The sequence below is a fragment of the Chrysemys picta genome, chromosome 10 (genome assembly GCF_011386835.1).
Source record: "Chrysemys picta bellii isolate R12L10 chromosome 10, ASM1138683v2, whole genome shotgun sequence".
NCBI classification, from domain to species: Eukaryota; Metazoa; Chordata; order Testudines; family Emydidae; genus Chrysemys; species Chrysemys picta.
In genome coordinates this window covers 12,519,781-12,542,868 of record NC_088800.1, presented here as the reverse complement: position 1 = coordinate 12,542,868, position 23,088 = coordinate 12,519,781, and the positions used below count along the sequence as shown (strand labels likewise).

The following is a 23,088-nucleotide window of genomic DNA, read 5'->3' as shown; positions in this document are numbered from 1 at the left end:
GTAAAGTATCAGAGGGGTAGCCGTGTTAGTCTGAATCTGTAAAAAGCAACAGAGGGTCCTGTGGCACCTTTGAGACTAACCAAAGTATTGGGAGCATAAGCTTTCGTGGGTAAGAACAGTGAGGTTCTTACCCACGAAAGCTTATGCTCCCAATACTTCTGTTAGTCTCAAAGGTGCCACAGGACCCTCTGTTGCTTTTTAATTTTATGATTTCGGCTCTGAGAGCTGAGGCAGTATTGATTTGATTGATTGACTGATTGATTGATTTTGGAACAATCAACTTAGTTCTAACCTGGCTAAGCTTCTGCGGGTATTTTTATGTTGCCATCTATCATTTAAATAGATCTCTAGTCTCTTACAGTAATGGTAGCTCCTGGGAAACCGTGGACACGATCTCTAGGAAGACTTATGCTTGCGTCATGTTTTTAAAACTTAAATTGTAAGCTCTTTGGGGGTGTGGCCCATCTCTGTGTTTGTTTGTACAGCGCCTAGCACAATAGAGCCTTGATCCATGACTGGGGCTACCACAGTGTAAATGTGTGTCATGTTTGTCTGTTTCTTTCAGTAGGAATTTATCTCCAAAACAGAATCCAGGGGCAAGATAATGTCCAGTAGGTAGGTGTGTGTGTGTGTGTGTGTGTGTGTAGTGTTCCTCTGTTGGCTGGGATGGAGTGGAGGGGTCTGTGGATCAGCTGCATCTGGGCTTCCCCTTTCCCCACCCCCAGTCTTCAGACTTTGGACCGTATGTGCTCTCTTCAGATCTGGGGATTTGTACATGGGGAGAGATTGAAAGGGAGGCAGGAGGGTGGTGGTTAACTTCCCAATGGGGCCACTCTGTGCTTGGGGAATCCTTTTACAATGGTGCTATGGCAGGTAGGGGAAATCCTGGTAATGTGGCTCCATTGGAACTGCATTTCCAGGAACCTAGAGGAAGCCACAGTGGGTCTGGGGACGTCTGGCTTCTTTGTGGTTAGTCCTGTGTGTATACCCACAGATCTTTGGGGATTTCAGCAGGCAGGAGGCAAACCTTACTCCTGATGGAAGGATTTCAGGAAACTACTGAAAGTGTTGGCCTCTCTTTGTGACGCATCGTGAATCTCATAACTTTTTGGTGTTTTTATTTTAAGCCCCAGCTCCTGGACTCCTGTGACTACGTGAGAATCTCAGCTTTTTTTTTAAGTCAATTTCTCTCCCTCATGGTGGTGGAGAAAAGCTTGAAAATAAGAATTGAGTGGCCCCTAAAGACTCAGACACCAGAAAGCAAATAAAATTCCCAATTTTTAAAAATATTTTTAAACCGCATGGTTGTAAAGCCAGTCTTGTGACTTTTGAGCACTTTGCATTGGCAAGTGGAGGCATGCTCTCACCCGTGTTTTCATAGAATCGTAGGACTGGAAAGGACCTCTAGAGGTCATCTAGTCCAGTCCTGTGCACTCATGGCAGGATTCATCTGCTCCTGCTGTCTGTCCCCCTGTTACATCATCAAAGCATCACCATCATGAAGGATCCAGGTGTATAATGAGCACTTGGAGCCAATGGGAAATGCTGATCTTCATGTATTTATTCCTACTTACCAAAAACACTGGGAATTATATAATATAAAAATATAGAAAATAGCACACATTGGAGGTGGAGCTTGTGGGTTTGGCACAGGGATGGGAGTTGGGGGTTGTATTCCCAGCTCTGCCATAGGTTTCCTGTGGACCTATGGCAAGCTATTTCCCACTCTGTGCCTCGGTTTCCCCATCGGTAAAAATGACTGTTTCCTGGGAGTGTTGAGCTGGGAGGCTGAATTAACGTTTGCAAGCACTTTGGGATCCTTGAACAGGTGGCGATCGAGATGGGCAAAGGATTGCTATTAGCTGAAGAAAATGGGCTCTGAACAGAGGACCAAATTCTCTCCTGTTGTAAATGGGCACCGCTTCAATGTCACTGATGGAATTTTGCTTCTTTACACCAGGGGAGAATTTGGCCAAGGATGCTATCCAGTTTTTCATGGCGTGTCATCATTGTGATGTTGCAAAGTGTGCTTCTGAATAAATCTAAACAAAACTCCAAGGTACTGGAAATGTAAGTTGAAAACTAAATGACCTCTGCTTTCTCCTTTTTTCAGTGGCTTGTAGTGTATAGATTCAGACATTTTTTCGATTTGGTTCCCAGCGTCCTGATTACACTTGGAACTCTTTGTATCCAAACGACATCACAAAAAATTACATTCATGGAATATATCCAGGACAGAGTCATCACGTGTTTCCCTAGCCTTCCCCCTGATCCTTACCCCTCCCACCCACCCCACCCACACAACTGAGAGAGATTAAATGATGGGGAAACAGTAACTTGTTTGCTTTAAGCCGGTACTCACTATGCAGAAAATGTTGATAGTGACGTTTTGGCAGTGACTGCTCAACATTCCTGCTGCACTTGGTAGTGTTTTAAAGCCGGAGTCTCGCTCTGCATTGTGCTCTCTGGAGCTGTCACATCCAAACGGTCTCCCTTCATGAGTCAAGCCTTTAATTTCCATGCCCAGAGAAATCAGCTTTCATTGGCATTCGAGCAGATGCGACACCTGGCAGTCATGGGAGCAGGCACCCTTGTATGTCTCATGGTACCAGTGGTTAAGGAACAAAGAACGGGTGCCTGGTCTAGTGGTTAAGGTACTGACCTGGGATCTGAGATCTGAGTTCAATTTCTGGCTCTGTTTCAAGCTTCCTGTGTGACCTTGAGTGAGTCACTTAATCTCTCTTTGGTATCAAGTATCAGGTGGTAGCCATGTTAGACTGTATCTACAGAAACAACAAGGAGTCTGGTGGCACCTTAAAGACTAACAGATTTATTTGGGCATAAGCTTTTGTGGGTAAAAACCTCACTTCTTCAGATGGATCTGAAGATGGATCTGAAGAAGTGAGGTTTTTACCCACGAAAGCTTATGCCCAAATAAATCTGTTAGTCTTTAAGGTGCCACCAGACTCCTTGTTGTTAATCTCTCTTTGCCTCGGTTCGCCATATGTAAACAGGGATAATAGCATGGGTGTTGAGAAGATAAATATATTAATGTGTGAGGTTCTCACAGCCACCAACCATTATCTGACGCTGTAAAATCTTCACTGGTGCAGGTTTGGGATGATCACACTATTTTATATGGACCAAACCCTGGCATGTGCTCCACACAATTACAAACTGTGTCTCATGGTACTTAGTTGTTTTTTTTGCATTTCTGTAATATGGTCAATATTGTGATTTGTCACTCTACTTCCAAAAGGGAAAAAAAAAAGCCTATTAGTTGTGATGGAACAGAGGGGCTGTGAGTGTAGGCACAGGGCCCTATCCAAAGGAAGGATCCACTGTTTAGTGATACCTACAAATGCAGTGTAAAGCCACTTTTATATATTAGTTTGAAATGTAGTCTGTGGCTGGAAGTGTGCATTGAGAGAGAGGGGCGCTAACTACCGGGACTGACTTAGCGCCATTGTCTGGGCACCAGTGGAAATCTCAGCACAGCTCTAGGATAGAACGCTAACCTCAGTTAAAACTTTTAGACTCTCTGGGCTGTCCCATGGGAGGTGGGGGGGAGGGATGGGGAGCTTCCCTAACCTTGAAGAAAGGAATCTCTGGGGGCTGTAGAATTGGGATAGCCAGCCCTATGGTGCCTGCTCCTGTCACACAGCCCAGTGTTGGAGACACTGCGGGGAGGAGAGGTGGGAAGGGGGTGTCATGCCAGGGATGTGGGAGGTTGTGGTTGCTGTTTCAGCTAGTGCTCAGCTGTCCCCATGATTGGGGGAGGAAAACTACCCGTGTGACTTTCACCCCAGGTGCACTGTGCAGAAAGCAGGTCGGCCTGAGGATCTAGCTTTTTGCTTTTCAAATCTTTCATAAGCTGTGATCATTGGGGGCTGCCTTACTCATTCAGTGGCAGAGTGGTAGCTTTTACAAAGAGATCTAGGGTTAGGTTTTCAAAAGCACCGAAGTCCTATTTTCAACAGTGACTTCATTCGAAGTGCTTAAGTCACTTTTGAAAATGGGACTTTGGAGCCTAAGTCTCTGAAGTGCTTTTGAAAAATGTAACCCTACTTAAAATCAAGAGCACCTGACTTATCGGATTCTAGCAGCTTTAAGGCCTAAACATAAGGACGGTGGCCATTAAATTGTATCAGGGCTATCCCTCTGACTAGGCGGAACCTTTGGAAGTGCTCATTGTGTTCTAGGAAGGAGAACTAGCTCCACAGGGTCCTTTGTTTAAAAGGAAGAGTGAAGAACTGAGGATGCAGATAAAAAGAAAGAGACTGAAGGAGTGACGAGCTAGTAGGGGGGATGGAGCTGAGAGGAAAGGCTTAAAGGCAAGAGGGACATGGAGAAGACAAGGGAAGTCAAGGGGGGCGGGTATAGAATGGAGCAAAGAGTCTCCTATCATGCATCAAAGCTATTTGGTTTTCCCTGCTCTGCGGGAGAGACTGACATCTAGCAGATGCCCATCTTCCTGCTTTCTCTGTGTTGGTTTAGGGGCTGAGTCATTCATTCTGTTGTCACATCAACTCCCCAACAACACCCAGTGTGATCCCTCTAGTCCAGGGGTCAGAAACCTTTCAGAAGTGGTGTGCCGAGTCTTCATTTATTCACTCTAATTTAAGGTTTTGTGTGCCAGTCATACATTTTTAACATTTTTAGAAGATCTCTTTCTATAAGTCTATAATATATAACTAAACTATCGTTGTATGTAAAGTAAATAAGGTTTTAAAAATGTTTACGAAGCATCATTTACAATTAAATTAAAATGCAGAGCCCCCTGGTCTAGCGGCCAGGACCTGGGCAGTGTGAGTGCCACTGAAAATCAGCTTGTATGCCGCCTTTGGCGCACGTGCCATAGGTTGCCTACCCCTGCTCTAGTCTGTGAGTCTCTTGACTACCGTCCACGTAACCTCACTATCAGCTTCCAGGCTCCGGGTATGCGTGCCCCTCTTTACTGAGATATTTGTGGCTCTGTTTTGCCGAGCTTAATGCACAGCATGCAGCTGTGTCCCTTCACATTCCCTTGCTCAGAGAGTATCTCGGACTGGAATTTGTGCAGCTCTGTAGAACATAACCTTGGGGTTGGCTGGCTCCTGTTATGCAGCTGGAGTACTCAGGCTGTATGTGCTGCAGCTATTGCCCTCAGATACTGCCTGGCCTGTGTTATCTGTCCCCGATATGAGGAGCAGGAGAAACTGAGCGATCCGAAGGCAGTACAAGGAGAAAAGAGCAAAGCTAGGGCTTGCATTGGCAGCAGTAGCCAGCTGGGTACTGAGTCAGTCTCTGATCGGGTTTGTTTTGTAGAAAGCTTTATTTTTTTTTCCCCTTCACCTGCCAAGACTTGAGTTCTGAGCACTGTGGGGGAGCAAAATACCTGCCGCTGAGATGTCATCAGTGGTTGCAGCAGAAACACAAGAGCCTTGAATTTGGATCTTGGCAGGTAAGTAGAGGAGAAAAGAATTTAACTCCCTTAAATATATTTAACTTTCAAGGGCCCTAGAGCTACACCATGGTGGGTGTTCTTAGCTCTCATGGGGCACTCAGCACATGGCACAAACTGCCCCCCTAAGAGGGCACATGCAGCCTGCTGGGGCAAAATTCAACCCTCTGAGTACAGCCCCTGAGAGGGCTGCTTGCTGCAGTATGTGAGCCCTCTTAAAACCTTACAGAGCTGAGATTGCACTCTTTGGTGATGGAGGTGGCTATCAGTGTCTCCGTTTAATGGGAGAAACTGAGGCACAGTGAGCCTCTGACAAAGCTGGGCCTTGAACTCCTATCCCTTGTTACCAGTGCTTTTACCACAAGATGTTGAACAATTGTTTATTATCTAAATGGCCTCATGGCTACTCATGGCCGTTTGCAGCTACGTAAAGGGGCTCCCAGTCTTAGCGAGAGATGGCAGAAAGAGGGCAAGGGAAAGATGAGGTTCATTCGATATGAAGTCACTAGGCTATTTGGTGTGTCATTGCCCACCTCAGGTATTTAAAAATGATGAGCCAGGGTCCTCAAAGTTCTGAGTGGCTCAAAAATCACAAGAACGTTCCTCAAAGGCTGTTCTTCTGATTTCTCTTCACGGAGAAGAGTCATGTTTTCAAGCTTTTCCCCAGACCTCCAGTGCTACAAACTCACTTTGGAAGGAGGCTGAGAATCTCTGGTAATAACCTGATTCCAGACGCTGAGGCTTTAAGAAAAATGCCAGAGAACATGAGGCTTACAATAGAGTCACAAGGGTCAGCAACGCCACTTGGCTGTCTTGTTAGGTCCATTTTAAAAAAGGCTTCTCCCTTTCCCCCGCTCGCCTAATTGGCTTAAATATTTCGGGAACAGGACTGAACATCAGCGATATTGTCAGAACCTATGCAGCAGAGAAGATAGGTCCTGCTCCCCATGTTGTCTGTTTTCCCCTCTTAGTACGTAGCCCTTGTATAATCACTACTGTCCTCCAAACATGAGGCCTGAACTCTGCTTTCTTCGAAACCTTTATTAATGCTGCTTGAGAACGGCCGGCGGGTGTCACTTCTGTCCTGGTTCCCTGCTCCTGCCTGCGAGCTGGGGAAGTTCCCATGACCAGCTCTGTTGGCCTCGTTCACCTTTGCCCGCAGTGTGGGTGTAACTGTGACTCAGCCTGTAGCCCTGGATTTGTCTCTCGACCATAAATTAGGCTAACGATGTTAAAGCCTCTGCGTGGCATGTTTCCCTGCAAGACTCTGGTTGTGGCTTCTTCGGTGGTAATTTTGTTGTTGTTGTGTCATAACTCCTCCTTTGCAAGCGTAAAATCAAGCAGATTGTGGGTGGAAAGACTTCCAATTGCTGTAGGGAAGACACATCATGTAGATGGGGAATTCTGCCTCTCTAGTGATCAAACACATGGAAGGAGGGGAGGGGCAGGGCTTTGTTTGGTGCACAGGTATCTTCACCCCCTGGGCAAGGCTCTTCTGTCACCCTACTAGAGTCCTGAGGTTCACCTTCCACTCACCCCTTTTTTATAGCCCTAATCTTTTAGGCCTGACATCACAACCATTGTTCTTCCCACTAAAGAGGATGGGGTGGTCTCATTTCAAAGCTTGCCAGCCACCCAGAAGGAATGTCGTTGCTAATGAGGTGGGTATGCTGTTCCCTGCTGCCATGAAAGGTGAGAGCCCAGGATTTGGAATTTCACCTGGGTCAACTATATTGTAGTGCAGAGCGCTACCCTATTGCATGACTCTTATTGTCCGTTTCACGTCTGGGTCATGTGGCTAAGACCTACTTTTCATCTTGTCTGAACTGACTTGTAAATCAACGCCTTGGTTCAAATTAAAGACGTCCTGATTCTACTCCACGCAATTGCACACTGAGCACAAGAGAAATTGGAAAGTCCATATTAGGGCCAATAGGAACCTCTCATCAGGGACTGCTGCAAAGGTCAGTCCCCGATGTCGTAGCCACCCCAGTATAAACAGTCTGCACAGGACTCCATTAGTGCATTTCAATCAGGTATTAAGCACTGCACTTTACTAGTGCTATCTAGGTGAATGTGCCACTTACATCCAGCCAAATGAACATGAAATGTTTAACAATAACCAAGAATTGAAATGGCCTTTGGCTTCACCATATTTGTATTATTAAAGACCAATAAGTCTCACAGACCATGATAGTGGATTTAACATGTAGATTTGTTTTTCCAGGCCAGAAAATCAACTGGGCTCACATCCCAAATGTGAGGGTACTGAAAGAGTGATGATGGGCAGTGTTACCCCAGGCGCCGAGGGGTGATCCCAGTCAGGATTTATACCTGTTTATTTCTGAAAATAAAAAAAAATCTGTTTTGCTAGTGAAGTTCAGTGCACTCTAGTGGTTAAAATGGGAGACTGAGTCAGGACTACGTACTGGGTTCTAGTCCCAGCTCTGGCCCTCTGTGGTCAGTACGTTCATGTTGTGAGGTTGCTTATAGTGAAGCTCACTAGCTGTGATCCTCTGGTCAATTGTCCTTGTAGCTGAAATGGCCAAGAGTTTCTCTGCTGCGGAGTCAAAAATGACCAATGAAACCTTGTGAAAGGGCCATTCCGGTACCGGTAGATTCTGGTAATGGTGCCTGATCTGCTAGGAGATGATATCCCTTTGGGATTTGCCATGACGATGATTAAGATTCACTGAACCTCTATGGATCTGTAATGGAGGCTCTAGGAACCTGTTCTCTTTTGTTTCTCCTTTGGGGATATAGTTACCAGGCAATTATTTCACACCCTGTAGCACCGCAGACATGTCTCTTCAAGGCCAGTCCCTTTCCACGTCTCTGAGAAAATGTATTTTACATTAAAAAAGAAGCCTTTAAAGAAATGCCCTCCAGGCATAAAGCCGATATGTTTTCTATATATAATCCTCTGTTATTAATACAATGAACTTCTCTTCAGACTCGTGGGGAGGGAGGAGGGAATATGACTTGATCACGGGAGATATGAATGATATGATACAGGCGAGTCTCATCTTACGCGCATTTAACCTGTGCGAATTCAGCTTTGTGGGGTCGGCAAAAACAAAACCAAAAGGGAAAAACAACAATTTAAATACTGTACTTGTAGTGTGGGCGATTCCGCCCGCCATTACACTCAATGTAATTTTGACTATACGCGATTTTTCGCTTTACGCACTGACAGCGGAACGTAACCCCAGCGTAAGATGAGACTTGCCTGTACTCATTTTCAGTGCATTGTAGGTCTGACTCCATCATAGCGCCTCTAGCCCGCGTTTCATTTTGCAGTAATAAAGCAGTGCAAGACTGTACAGCAGGTTTATGTGACATGCGTTCCCACGGAACATTAGTATCAAATAAACCGATTATAGAAGCAATGTCACGTTGGCTCAAAGATGCCAAGATATATAGATCTGGGCAGAGTGGAATGATAACCAGCATGTATGATTGAAAACTTGCATAACAAAAGCCCCACTGGTGTTCGTGATGGGAGTAAAAGAAATGTTGCTTTAGCTTTGACTTTTTAAGGTGATTATTGATTTTTGTCTCAGTAATTTGTCACTGTTTATTATATGAGATTTTTTCCCCTCTGGTTCTAAACATTGAGGAATATTTTATGGAGCTGGTGAACCAGACTTGAGCAGCACAGATCCTTGTGAATGCGAAAGTCCCTTGGAATCAAGTAAGGAGTAAATCCCTTCTGTTATAAAAAGTACATAATTGGGCTTTCCTGGCTAAGTTAACCGAGGGAGTAAACCGCAGTTACTCTTACATGGATGTAAGCTTGCACATAATGGATCTAGAGGTTTTTTTACTTTTAATTATGGGCATAGCATCTTAGATGTTTCGTTCATAAATGAGTAGGAAGACAAATGAGCAGATTCTGATCTTGTTTACACTGGTATAATGGAGAGCAGAATCTGGCCTAAAGGTATACTTTCAGGGTACCAAGTGCCAATGTCCTTACTGAGGCCCATTGAACCCATGAGCACTAAGTCCCTTGCAGGATCAAATCCTTCGAGATACAGGACAATATTAAAGGTTGGGCACAAGTATGAGCAGGTGGAAGTAGAATGAAGATGACTGATGGAAGGTGAATGGAATGGGTCAGGTCAATGTTTCCCAAACCTGGGACGCCGCTTGGGTAGGGAAAGTGCCTGGCGGGCCGGGCCGGTTTGTTTACCTGCCACATCCGCAGGTTTGGCCAATCGCGGCTCCCATGTCCCTCGGCCCGCGCCGCTTCCAGCAGCTCCAATTGGGCTGGAGCAGTGAACCGTGGCCAGTGGAAGCTGTGATCGGCCGGACCTGTGGACGGGGCAGGTAAACAAACCGGCCCAGCCCGCCAGGGGCTTTCTCTACACAAGCGGCGACCCAACTTTGGGAAACACTAGTCTATCATATCCCCCTTTAGTCTCCTCTTTTCCAAGCTGAAAAGTCCTAGCCTCTTTAATCTCTCCTCATATGGGACCCGTTCCAACACCCTAATCATTTTAGTTGCCCTTCTCTGAACCTTTTCTAATTAAAGATTGGGAAGTGTGTAGGACATGAGGTAGCAGAAGCAGAGATGTAGGCAGGGGTGGAGCTATCCAGACTTTTGAAGCATGCTTGTATCACCCACATCCATGTGCATACATCTATGTGGTGTGCATGATGCAGAGATTAGAACTAGCTGAAACTTTTTTCCAACTTTTTTTGGATGGAGAATCCAAAGTTCATTGCAGCTTGTTACAGAAAAGTTTCACGGGTTCAGGATGGAATTTTTGGGGGTGCACCCACCCACCCCCAAAATAGCCACCTGACTGGTAGTTATTGAGAGACCAGGCTTGAGTCCCTTCTCGGCCTCAGGTCTTTCTCTTTTTCTCATGTGTTTTCATAACATTTTTTGAATGATAATAAGAATTCCATTTCATGAAAAGTTGAGGTTTTGAAGTTTATTTTCCAGCCAGCGCTAGTAAGGATTAGACTGTGTGTTTAGTAACTGATAGGACTGTATGTGTTGTGTTGCTCTTAACATGCCTAGAGATTGAGACAGACATTTCTGTAACTCTAAGCCAATAAGGATGGTGAGTAAGAGTTGATTCCTAATACACTGGGGGGTAGGCTCATCCATAGGTAATATGAACAGTAACAAACAGTTCTCTTGTTATATCTAGCAATGACGTGGTCTCAGACACAACCCAAGCTGTTTATTTGAGTCACAAAGGAAACCTAATGCGTTTTGAGATTGTTGTACTTAAGAAGCTGTATAAAAAGAAATGGGATGGACAGAGATGGAAAAATGTTTCCAGTGTGGAAGAGGCTGTCCTGAGCAGACTCTGAGTTCGTAATCTCAGATAATGTCGCCGCTGTGCTCACAGCAATATTGCAGAGGGCCTGAGTATTTATAGGTCATAGCCAATGTCAAAGCAAGAACTTGGGCTGCAGCTGTTTCTGCTGCTGCCATCCTGGATATCACATAGTCACGTTTCTGCATCATCTGGTTAAAAATCAGCATGTCAACAGTCCCCTCACCTCCCCCAACAACATCCCTTTCTTTCACTACTGCTCTTCCGTGACTCTGGAAATGGCGGAGGCCACTTTGCTGGCACTGATGTCAGCTACTTTGCTTGCAGATGCCAGTTTCCCTTGGGTGCTTGCAGCTGGTATGATGGGGTTGACCCTTACCAGAGAAGTGCAGCCAATTTCCCCGTCCCTTTGCTTCCAAGGCCAGTTAGCTAAGGGCAGCATTTATATCAACGTGAGAGCATTAGTAGCCACTTGGGCAGTACCACCGCACCCAGTATGGGACAGGGAGGGACTCGGTGCCCCAGCCATGGAGAAGGGGGAGCTGTATGGGAAATGTGGCTGAGCCAAGCAAGGGAAGAGGGAATCCCCATCTGCTTCTCACAGAGGACAGGGATTAGCACTTTCCCTGCAGACTTTCCCTGTGGCTATAACCCTTGGCTACAGCCATCCAGTCTCCCATGTTCTGCATCCTTGTGTCGCAAAGTAAGAGCCTGCTCTCCTTGTTCACTTGTAACTTGGGCTTGTGATGGGGGCGGGGAGAATCCAGACGTGTGTTTGAATGGACATGATTATTAGGTGCAACGTGAGAATTGTTGAGACTTGGGGCCACGTCCACATGGGATGTTAGCTTTCAGGAAAGGAAAAGATGAAACCAAGCCACCCCCCACATTTAGTGGCTGAAGAAGCAGAATAAGAATCAGGACTCCTGGATAGGATGACCAGAGAGCAAGTGTGAAAAAGTGGGGAACACTTTTTCGGGAGTGGGAGGATAGAATTGCGTATATTAGACAAAGCTCCTAATCTCAGGATGGTCTCAATAATATCGGGAGGTCTGGTCACCCTACTCCTGGGTTCCATTTCTGGGCCTGCCATTGGCCTGCTCTGCAAGTTACCTCAGCTGGAATTTTCACATCAAACTGTTTAAAATCAGGCCAGACTTTGTGCAGTGCTGAGCTCCCCGCTGGGCATCTTGACTTCAGGGGGACGTGACTCTCTGCATCTTTGAAAATCAGGCTTTTTTAGTGCTTAAATATGCGTGGGTGGTAAGGGGCTAAATTTAGACAGGTTGGATCCTGTTGGGAGAGACTGCCAAAGGCACAAGGGATAGTTGGGGACCCTAGCTGCCTTTTGACCTTGGCAAACTCTCCCTTTGACTTTAACCTTGTAACTCAAGTAACTTCGTCCTCCTACTTGCCTCGTTGATTAATTTGGCTCCCTGTGACACAGTTTACACACATTAAGAATTGTCACTCCTATTCTGATCTGCCCCGTAGGGGAAGTGGGATCCCTAAAAGAGAAGCTCTAGGGAAGCGTTTCCTGTGTTACTGCAAAGAACATCTCTGGACAGATGAAATTGCTGATCCCAGAGGAAGGGTAAATTCTCTATCCCAGTGTTTCCCAAACTTGGGACGCTGCTTGTGTAGGGAAAGCCCCTGGCGGGCCGGGCCGGTTTGTTTACCTGCCGCGTCCGCAGGTCCGGCCGATCGCGGCTCCCACTGGCCGCGGTTCGCTGCTCCAGGCCAATGGGAGCTGCTGGAAGCGGCGCGGGCCGACTGGCTGCTACAGCTGCCTATTATACTGATGCCTAAATGCAGCTCTGGGTACATTAGAAAGGGGGTGCCAAGTCACAAGCACCAAAAAAATAGTGGTTTGGATTCGGGGGAGGACAGCTGCATCTGCAAAAATGATGAACATTCTTTTTCATACTGGAGTCTTTGGATGCTCAGGAAACGGAGGTCCTTATCTTTCACTCAAGTAAAGTAACAGAAGTAGGCTATTCTGTTCGTCCATTTTATTGCCAAGAGGCATTTCTTTGGCATAACAGCATCCTGGTGTATCCTAATAGGGTCTAGCTGCCCTGAGAGGAGAGCTGCTGTCAGAATACTTTAAAGTTGGACAGAACATTTCCTGCTTTTTGAGGTGTATCAGCAAAGATTCTGATCGCCTCCAGTGGGAGACTATTTTTATACTGTCCAGGGGCTGTCTTATATTATGAGATCGCTATCACTTTTTTTTTATTATTTGAATCCTAACTGCATGTCTTAGGATGACCTTAAAAATATAATCTCCATCTCTGGAAGAAAACAACAGACCTGTTTCCAAGATAGAATTGGATTGCCTTTTTTTAAGGAGACATGACCATGAAAATAAAAGTATGTTGGATTTCTTCCACAAGCGTGGCAGAGAGCAGCTGTGGTACCCAGTGCTGCATCTTCTTGGCTCTAAACTGATGTTGCATAAAACCCACAAGTATATTGCTTTGCATTATGTAAAATCTTAATTGGCCTATCTCTTTTGAAATTGTCTTGTCAGTAAGTGAAGCTCCCAGCCATTGATTAATTGTAAAAGATTCTTTTAAAACGTTTGTTCAACTTAATTTTTATTTATTTTGCAAAGAAACTTTCTGTCGGGGCTCAACTCCTTACCTTTGTGGCTGCTTCTTGAGTCAGTTGTGTGCCACGCTGCCGACGTGTGAGCCAAGTGTCAGTGTGTCAGCAAGGCCATGAGTTCAGACAGACAGGGATCGGGTGCCGAGCTTGTCTGATGTGTGCTTTGATGTGCATTCTTCAACTGCTCCATGGGAGAGGTGGCTTTCAGTGTTAAAACCACCGTCTCAAAAGGGAAGGGGTGAAAAGTGAGGCCAATGACAACAGGCAATTTAGTGCACAGAGTGCACAGCAGCAAGGAGCGCTCCGCACACACCAGCTCCTCCAAAACACATCTACTTCTGATGGGAACTCAAACGAGTTCTGAGGAACATGGGTGAGGTTGAGGGGTTCACCACTTGTGCTGCTCAGTGCTAAGGATGTGCTGGAATGATACCCATGCCGCCAATGAGATTCAAGCTTTGGGGGTCAACGTTTGTAAAGTGCCTAGGGCAGCTGGAGCCTTTGGCTTTTAGGACTCCAAGCCTCTTTGTGAATGTGACTTAGGTGCCGAAGTCATGCAAGCATTTCTGAAAATGTTGCCCGTGGTCTTCCACCAAGGTCTAGAAGGCTTTATGGTTGCCTTGCCTAGTGCTGCTAATACAGCATCTGATACTAGCGCGCTTGATCGTGTCCCATAGCCCCTTGCTTCACAAGCAGTCACTCATTCCAAGGGACGACTTGCAGTGTCATGGCCTGATCCAAAGTCTACTGAAATCAATGGAAAGACTCCTATTGACTTCCCAGGGCTCTGGATCAGGCCCAAACCTACTAACAGCTGTGAGTCATCATGGTAAGATCGGCAAATGGAGTAAACCGAATACAGGCTATTAGCTAAGGTGGGCAGGGACGGTGTCCCTAGCCTCTGTTTGCCAGAAGCTGGGAAGGGTGGACAGGGGATGGATCCCTTGATGATTACCTGTTCTGTTCATTCCCTCTGGGGCACCTGGCATTGGCCACTGTCAGAAGACAGAATACTGGGCTAGATGGACCTTAAGTCTGATCCAGTATGGCCGTTCTTATGTTATGTAGGTTATGTGCTCTTTAAGTAATTGTCTCTGGATTTCTCTCTCTTTGTAGGTGAGTGTTTTAACTACCTTGGAGCGGCGATTCAACCTGCAGAGCGCTGACGTGGGGGTGATAGCCAGCAGCTTTGAGATTGGGAACCTGGCCCTCATTCTCTTTGTGAGCTACTTTGGAGCCCGGGGGCATAGGCCACGTTTGATAGGATGCGGAGGAATAGTCATGGCTCTGGGTGCCCTCCTTTCGGCGTTGCCTGAATTTCTGACCCATCAGTACGAATATGAATCTGGGGAAATACGCTGGGGGGCTGAAGGGAGGGATGTATGTGCTGCCAACGGGTCCACCAGCAACGAGGGACCAGACCCGGATCTTATCTGCAGGAATAGGACTACCACCAACATGATGTACTTGCTTCTCATTGGAGCGCAAGTGCTCCTAGGCATTGGTGCTACCCCTGTACAGCCACTAGGAGTTTCCTACATCGATGACCACGTGAGACGGAAAGATTCCTCCCTGTATATAGGTAAGACTTTGAAGTTTGTTGAATGCAGTTGAGGTGTTCCTGCTATTGCAGCTCATTCTGTTGTCTGGTTTATCCGGCATCAATAGAAAGGGTGAATTTGGGGTTCTTCTCTGTGCTTCTATGTCTGTGAAGGTACCTTGGCTTTGATCTACCAAGAACTAACTACTACAAGAAACATCTCTCTGCCACTGATCACCATTGTGCCCTCCCTGCCCCTCTTCCACTTAAAATACCATGGCAGAGAAATGCAGGGGTCTTTGCTCTTAGTAGAGAAAGCTGGTGATATGTTGTCATCCTTTGGGTTGGCAGCCATAATGAGGCAGTGGATGATTAGGAAAGATGTTCTCTTTTCACAGCAATTTCCCATGTCTCTTAAACTCTAATGATATTGGTCACTTGTGGTTGAGCTTGAGCTGCAGAACATCAAAGTATCTTATAAGACAGTAATTAACCACTTATCCAGTGTACTTTAGCTGCCTCCATAGTGTGTTAGTTGACATGTCCAATGATTACTGTATGAAGGCACTGGATCTGAGGGGCATTTCTCCTAGCAAGTTTTCTAATAATTCCTTTGAAAAGCTATTCTGAGCACACCTCCTCACACACAAAGAAAGTTCTCTGTGTAGAGCAGGTGCTCCTACTCAGCATCTTGTGGAAGGACCCCAGAAAATGTTACCTATAGGGGAGCAGGATGGCAAAGCTGGTAAGTCTATTATGATATATGGGGAGTTAGGCATCTAACTCCCAATGGTTGTGATCATGCTGCAAAATTACTCAGTCCATCTCAGGCAGCTTGGGGTTAGTTGCATGGTGTTACATGATGGGGTTAAGGGGTAACGCTAGGTTTTGGTTATCAACTGAAATATCCTAGCCTTAGGGTAAAGAGCTCATGGGTTTCTGTGAGGAACCCCGCACTGACCGTGCTTCAGAAAACTTTGTGAGTGAAGTTGTCCTCTGAAAGCTTCTAGACCAGGGGTCGGCAACCTGGCGGGCCGGGCCAGTTTATTTACCTGCTGACACGGCAGGTTCAGCCGATCGCGGCCCCCACTGGCCGCGGTTCGCCGTCCCGGGCCAATGGGGGTGGCGAGAAGTGGCGCGGGCGAGCGATGTGCTTACCCTGGCGAGCCACGTGCCGAACGTTGCCGACCCCTGTTCTAGACTCTGTGTCCATCTGCTGTCTATACAGTATCCGCTCCATTTCCATAGGACTCAGTAGTAGCTAGCCACCAATTCTGCTGGCCCCAATTCAGCAAAGCACTGAGGCATGTGCTTATCTAATTTGCCTGCCTGCCTGTGTTTCTCTTGTGTCTCTCAGCATGGTATTTAATGGCTACAGAAACTTCACCCCTGATCTACTCTGACTGGAAGCCAAAAGGCAATCCCATCAACAAACCACCTTGCTATGACCTCTCTGGTTGAGTTGCCAAATAGAACAAAATACACCTGGCTGGAATGGCCACCCGTGTAACTCTGCTCAGCTTCTGTTGCCTTTCTGATTATGTCCCATGATATCAAACTTAGTGAAACAGCGGGGACACCTATTGGATAGGTTGTCTAAAGAGCGTAGCTGTTGTAGTCCTCTCCTAGATTAACGCCTCTTGCATCTACTTAAGAAGGTTCTACCATGTTCACGGCACAGCCCATTTATTCCTTAAATGGTCATAAAATCATTATTTCAGCATTTAGCTCTGCACACTGGAATTTTATGCTCTGAGCATTTTCTTGAATTTTGTGGGAGGGTTCCACTGTACAAAGAGGATTGGAAATATATCACTTTGTGTGTAAAATACAGGATAACAAATGGCCTCAAGGTAAATCCAAAGCTGAATTCTCTGGAGCAACTCTCTCAATGCCACAAACCATGAGTTTAAATTAAGTCTTATAATTTCTGCGTTATTGATCATATAAAAAATCTTGAAAAATTAGCAGTTTGCTTAAGTCAGTGGAGTAGATACATTGGCAAGATAGATATGACCACTCTGAGATCGGAACTGGGGAGAGGTATGTGCGCAGGGTGGTAAGGAGGAGGGGCCATCAGGAATTTTGTTCGAGGCATTAAACTTGCTGCGTTAACATAACCTTTAAAGAGTGGATGGTTTAACTCAGGGTCGGCAATGTTCGGCACGCGGCTCGCCAGGGTAAGCACCCTGGCGGGCCGGGACAGTTTTATTTACCTGCTGACGCGGCAGGTTCGGCCGATCGTGGCACATCGCTCGCCAGCGCCACTTCTCGCCGCCCCCATTGGCCCGGAACGGCGAACCACAGCCAGTGGGGGCCGCGATCGGCCGAACATGCCGCGTCAGCAGGTAAATAAAACTGGCCCGGTGCTTACCCTGGCGAGCCGTGTGCCGAACGTTGCCGACCCCTGGTTTAACTGATGCTGGGAAAATACTGCCAAAACAAAATCCACTCAACAATCATTTGAATTTCCTCATAACCTTGCTTCCCAACTGTTTTGGTTTTTCACTTTTTGCAAACAGCAGTTTTTTTTTTGTTAAAATGGCATGAATGTCCATGAAAACTCATTCCTAGCAGTTCAAAATGTGGTTATTTGTGCCAGAAGTGGGTGTGCACTCATCCAGTCGGAGACCAGCAGTATCCATGAGTAATTTCTGACCCATCCCACCCCTGCATCACAATTTGATTTGTTAAATACTATTTATCGAATGCTTTCTTCAGACTGTGATCCATTCATAGAGTAAAAGAGTGAAAATCATTCTCTGAATAAATATGAATACAAAATAAACAAGAAGAAATCTGGATCTCCTTTGTATTTGTCATGAGCAGGAATGAAGGTTAAATAAAATACTGATTGTGACTTATTTGCTCAGCTTTGAGTTTAGTTGACTTTTTCAGTGATGTCAAATGATAGAATTTTCAGTGACCTTGGCAAAAAGAAGCATATTAGCTCTCAGCAAAGCTAGTTAAGTGTCATGACTGGTTCATTCTCCACTGTGTTATACACCCTCAGTTATTCCCTGCGTATTGTCAACATGCAGTATTTTATACCAACCTTCTTCTCCTATAATACAGTGTTCACTCTGTAGCGGCTGTGCTGTATGCATCCAGGATAACAGGTTTCTGGGATAAGTTCTATCCTTTTAAATCAGGAGTAAAGTGAGCACAGATTACTGCCTTAGGAGAGAAACTAATTAATAATGATAGTCCAGACAGTCATCTTGTCACATTAGACAGCTGCAAAGAAATGATCATTTCTTGGCCAAACTATGTAACTTTTGCCATATGGCTCACTTCAGTAATGTGCATATTGTGTCTGGTCTGTGATTGAGCTAGGCAAGGCATTTATGGGACTCCTAGGTATTAGTTAATATCTGCTCACCCCTGACTTGACCAGAAAGGATAAGAATTCCTTCAAGAGTGCTCATACAGTGAACTGGATGGAACTGTCCTAGTGTACTGTGTCTATTTCTTTTTATTCATATTGCACAAGAGTGAGACTTTCTGGCCACCTGTCTAGGGAGAAACTGATATTTGGGAAACGCTTGTGGTGGGGAAACTCCACCATAATATGGGGCATGGGGGGTGGGGGAGAGTGGAGCATGGATTTGAAAAGTATTGTGAAACCTGATAGAATTAAGCGAAGGATAAAAGAAATTAGGACTGCAACTGTGTGGTCCTCAGGGCTGGAAATTTGTTACTACAGTAATACAGCTATTGCAGTTGGTGGGCCATCCATTCCTGGTGTAACTCCACTGATGGAGAAAAGGATGAAGTTAGACCATTCTGTCTAGGCCAAAACCTGCACAGACTTGTGCATATGCTTAGCTGTGCATTCTCTGTGAATAGTCCCATTGGATGGGCTCCTGTTATGTTGTATTTCAAATTTCTAGAGGCAGTAGCAGTGCTTTGGGTTTATGATGCATGCAATATGTTGCTTCCAATCGCAAACAGACTGTTGCTGTAGTAACCAGCCCTAGGAAAATAAGGAACAACAACTTTGTGGTAACTGAAGGAATATCAAATCAGCGAGCCCCACTCTATACAAGGATTCTTAAAAGAAAAGACAGTTTTGCCTTAACATAGACAAGGCTCTGCTGTCTTTTGATATCTGTTCCTACTAATGACAGGATACAAATTTTTTCATTTCATCAACCAAGAGTTCATTTAGTTCAAAGATCATGACAATAGCAAAAGGAGCCAAAGAGATTAAAAAAAACCCCAAACCCGTTAGATCAGTGGTTCCCAAACTTGTTCCACCGCTTGTGCAGGGAAAACCCCTGGTGGGCCGGGCCGGTTTGTTTACCTGCCGTGTCCGTAGGTTCGGCCGATCGCGGCTCCCAGTGGCTGCGGTTCGCTGCTCCAGGCCAATGGGAGCTGCTGGAAGTGGCGGCCAGTACGTCCCTCGGCCCACGCGGCTTCCAGCAGCACCCATTGGCCTGGAGCAGCAAACGGAGGCCACTGGGAGCCGCGATCGGCCAAACCTGCGGACGCGGCAGGTAAACAAACCGGCCTGGCCCACCAGGGGCTTTCCCTGAACAAGCGGCGGAACAAGTTTGGGAACTACTGCGTTAGATCATTGAAGTTGTGAAAGGCATTTGATTCAGTGCTCGTTTATTTACTTTTTTTTTTCCTTATCCAACATCATACTGTTTCATCTCTTTAAAACAAATCTGATTTCATCTCAAAAGATTCCAAGCCAGGGAGCAGTTCTAAAGCAGTTTACCTACTTTACACACATGTTTCTCCGTAGTCATCGTAAAGAAACAATTTTGGATGGGGAATTCCCCCCAGGGGAACCTGCGCTGCTCGTTATTCCTCTACCTTCACTGACAGTAAAGCTTCCCTCATGATATCCATATTTTCTAAACAGTAAATTATTTCTTTAAAATAAATGTTAACTTCTAAATAGTGACATTCTCTCCCACTACCCCTGCTAACAACCTCTATTATGAGGAATTCTGTGTTTATACTGTTCAGCTGCCCCTGGGTCTGATCTTCACTACTGAAGCCAATGGGGATTTTGTTACTAGAAGGATTGGATGCCATATGGGACATTATAGTGCAGTTGGGGAAAACATATTTATGTAAGTCCCTGTTTACCATTTTAAACTTGCTGCCTTCTGGAGGAGTGTTTTGTGGTCATAAAACATCCAGCAGTTTAGACATTAATTTGTATATCCTGGCAAAATGCCATCTTAAAGTAAAATAAGCCATCTCCCTAAATTCCTTCTACGTGCCAGTGGATTACGGCATTTTCCTTCACTTCCTACCCTTAACTGTTGCATAAAGTTGCCATTAAAGGCTGCCCCATTTCAACCCCGTAATTGTTGCCTTTTGGAGCTGAGTGAATGGCCTTTGTATAGTCAGTGTCTGACTTGGCATAATTAGAGATGAAAGATGCTACATGCATTCGGGAGATTATTACTATCTAAATTATTCTGTTGATATAGAAAATTAAAAGGGACTACATCAGATTGCACTGGCTTTCCATTCCTTTCATTGGGCACTGGATTGGACCCTTAATGTATTAAGTTAGAGAGGGCCCCAAAATTTGTCCTTCCCCAACATTGGTTTCTTTATTGACACATCCTCTGAATTCAGGATTCCCATCGCTTTAAATCTCCCACAGGCTCGCAAAAATGGATCCCATCTGGAAGATGGAAGAATTGCATTAAGCAACTTCCAGAATGTGGCAAAGCAGCTCTGAGCCAGGAAGAGTCGCACCGGAAGCAGGCACACTCCTGTAATGCTGCAGGGAAAGTAGAGAATGAGAGGAGGGAGAAAATAGGACAGGTCCAGTTAGGCTCTCCTTGTTCCGTCTTCCAAACTCCATGTCCTTGCACCATATGTAGTCACTGACACCTAGGCAAGGTAAAATGCCATCACTGGGGTGGGAGTGGAGAATTGATTTCAATATTATCTCCATTCACTTTGCACAGGACTTGATGAGGCAGGAGGGAATCGGGCCCTTTATTTTTAGTATTCACATTCATTCCTGCAGTTAGAGCATCTTTTTCTTTTCTTTTCCACGTGAACCTTTTTTTTTTTTTTTCCAATTCCCGAGAAGTGCTGATACTCGCCTCTCGTGAGCTCTTGTTTAATTTAAGCACCAGCTCAAGTCTGCTGAGCTGCAATACAGTAGCTTGAATCCTGAAGTCTTCAGTGATAAACGTCAATTTAAAACCCACTCAAATTAGTTAGTGTCAGTCAAAAAGATAGCAACCATTGTGTCTGGGAGAAGCAGAAGTATTTTCTTTATTGACCGGTATTAAACCTGAACATCAGTAACTGTGGCAATGGGTTAATAGCCAGTTTGAAGCATAGGATGCTGAATATAGAAGGGCATCAGATTTTGTGTTCTGGCTACCACTGCTTTATATTACAACACAAAACGTTGACACGTTTTTATTTTAGAGGTCACTTTAGCAAGCTAAACCATTACTGTGAACCTCAAGACCATATATTTTATATGTTCGGGCTGGTCAAAACATTTCTGTCCCTTTTTTTGATGGAAAATCAGATTTTAAATTAAATATATTTTTGTGAAACTGAGCACTCGAATAAGGGCCAGATTTGTCAAATGAGCTCATTACATCAGTTGAGATCTTTGAAAATCCGGCCATACATTTTGCAGTATTTGCTACTGGGTAAACAGAGTACTTTGGAAAAGTCTGGCCCTTATTTAGGTAAATAAGGGGGGGAGGGATAGCTCAGTGGTTTGAGCATTGGCCTGCTAAACCCAGGGTTGTGAGTTCAATCCTTAAGGGGGCCACTTGGGGATCTGGGGCAAAATCAGTACTTGGTCCTGCTAATGAAGGCAGGGGGCTGGACTCGATGACCTTTCAAGGTCCCTTTCAAGGTCTCTTCCAGTTTTAGGAGATGGGATATCTCCATTAATTAATTAAAATAGGAGCTGAACACTTGAAAACCTGCCCAGAAGCTCCATTGGAAATTGGTTCCTATGTTTCCTTATGTAACACATTAACCAAAGTATAGTGTCTTGTTAAAACTGTAGACGGGTGGGGCCCCTGAACACATGCAAGAAATGCTGCCAAATTCTGTCTGTCTTACTTTCTGCAGTATGTGTGTATGACTTTTTTTCCCCCCTCTGCAAGCAAATTTACTCAGATTTCCATGAGAACCCAAGTGGTTTGTTGGTGCTACTGACCAGTTTTAAAGAAAATTTAATTTCTCACCCAGTCTTGTCCATCTTTCTGAATTTCCCTTCATTTTCCTGAAATGTATGTTTAGGATCTACACTGTAAAACAAAAAACATTTGCCTTTAAAATGATGGTTGACCGTATCACTTTTCTCTTTTGAATCCCTCTGCTGGCACCCATTGCTATCACATTGAATGAGTGGTATAGCTAGGATCGAAAAACTGGGTAGGCCCTGGCTGTCGGGTGGATGGGCAATGACAGAGGGGTCGCCTCCTCCCACATAGAGGAAGTATGGTTTTGTGGGGCCCTGGGCCAGGACAAGTGGGGGTTCCTCCCCATTCCTTCCCCCTGCAGTCCACCCCCCCAACCCACGCTCCTGCTGGGGAAATGGGCTTGGGACATGGGGGCTTTCCCCGTCCCCCCACCCGGCGCTCCTGCTGGGGAGCAGGGTCCAGGCACGGGGGCTTGCCCCATTCCTCCCACCTGCCCAATGCTCCTGCCGGGGAGCGGGGTGGGGGTGCGATTTGGGTAGGCCGGGATGCGTCTGCATTGAATTTAAGCTCCTTGCCACCATGAAAACTCTGCCCCTCCCTTGCTGAATCTTCCAATTGCTCCCAGCCCCCTCCATCCTGCCAATGTTCTCCCCATCCCCAACCCATCCACGTGTCAGTCCCACACAGTCACATCAGTACCTTCTCTCCTGTGGCCCTTTTAGGCTTGTCCCATTTCACTGAGCTCATCCACAAGGCCTCTGCCTTGTCCATATTTAAGACCCTCTAAAAGTCCACTTCCATCATGCCATCTACAGTGATTCTAGTTGGCTTGTTTACATGCATCCTGTTCCCTCCCCTTAATCTCTATCTGATTGTCTCTCAGACAGTATGAGCTCCTCAAGGTAGGGATACAGTGATGTATCGGTAAAAAATGAAGTGGGTAAATTCCCCTTTCTGGTATTCCAGGGCAGTGGCCTGGTAGACACTGAGGATGCCCTTATTTTGAATTGGGTTTAGAGTAGAATGACATTAGGGCCTGAA

General features: G+C 45.7%; 1 protein-coding gene across 6 annotated transcripts in view; it reads left to right on the top strand.

Moving 5' to 3' along the window:
* The window catches only part of SLCO3A1 (solute carrier organic anion transporter family member 3A1), a 219,635-nt gene that overhangs the window by 25,626 nt on the left and 170,921 nt on the right, over window positions 1-23,088 (top strand). For 5 of the 6 annotated variants that reach the window (XR_006175978.2, XM_065559265.1, XM_065559264.1 and 2 more), the window contains exon 2: window positions 14,467-14,932. Coding sequence is in view for 5 of the 6 variants with exons in the window: in XM_065559264.1 (XP_065415336.1) it covers window positions 14,467-14,932 (466 nt within the window). In the remaining variant the exon portion in view is untranslated. Of the gene's footprint in view, window positions 1-1,959; window positions 2,071-14,466; window positions 14,933-23,088 lie in introns of those variants that run through there. The other variant, XM_065559266.1, reaches the window with a different exon arrangement.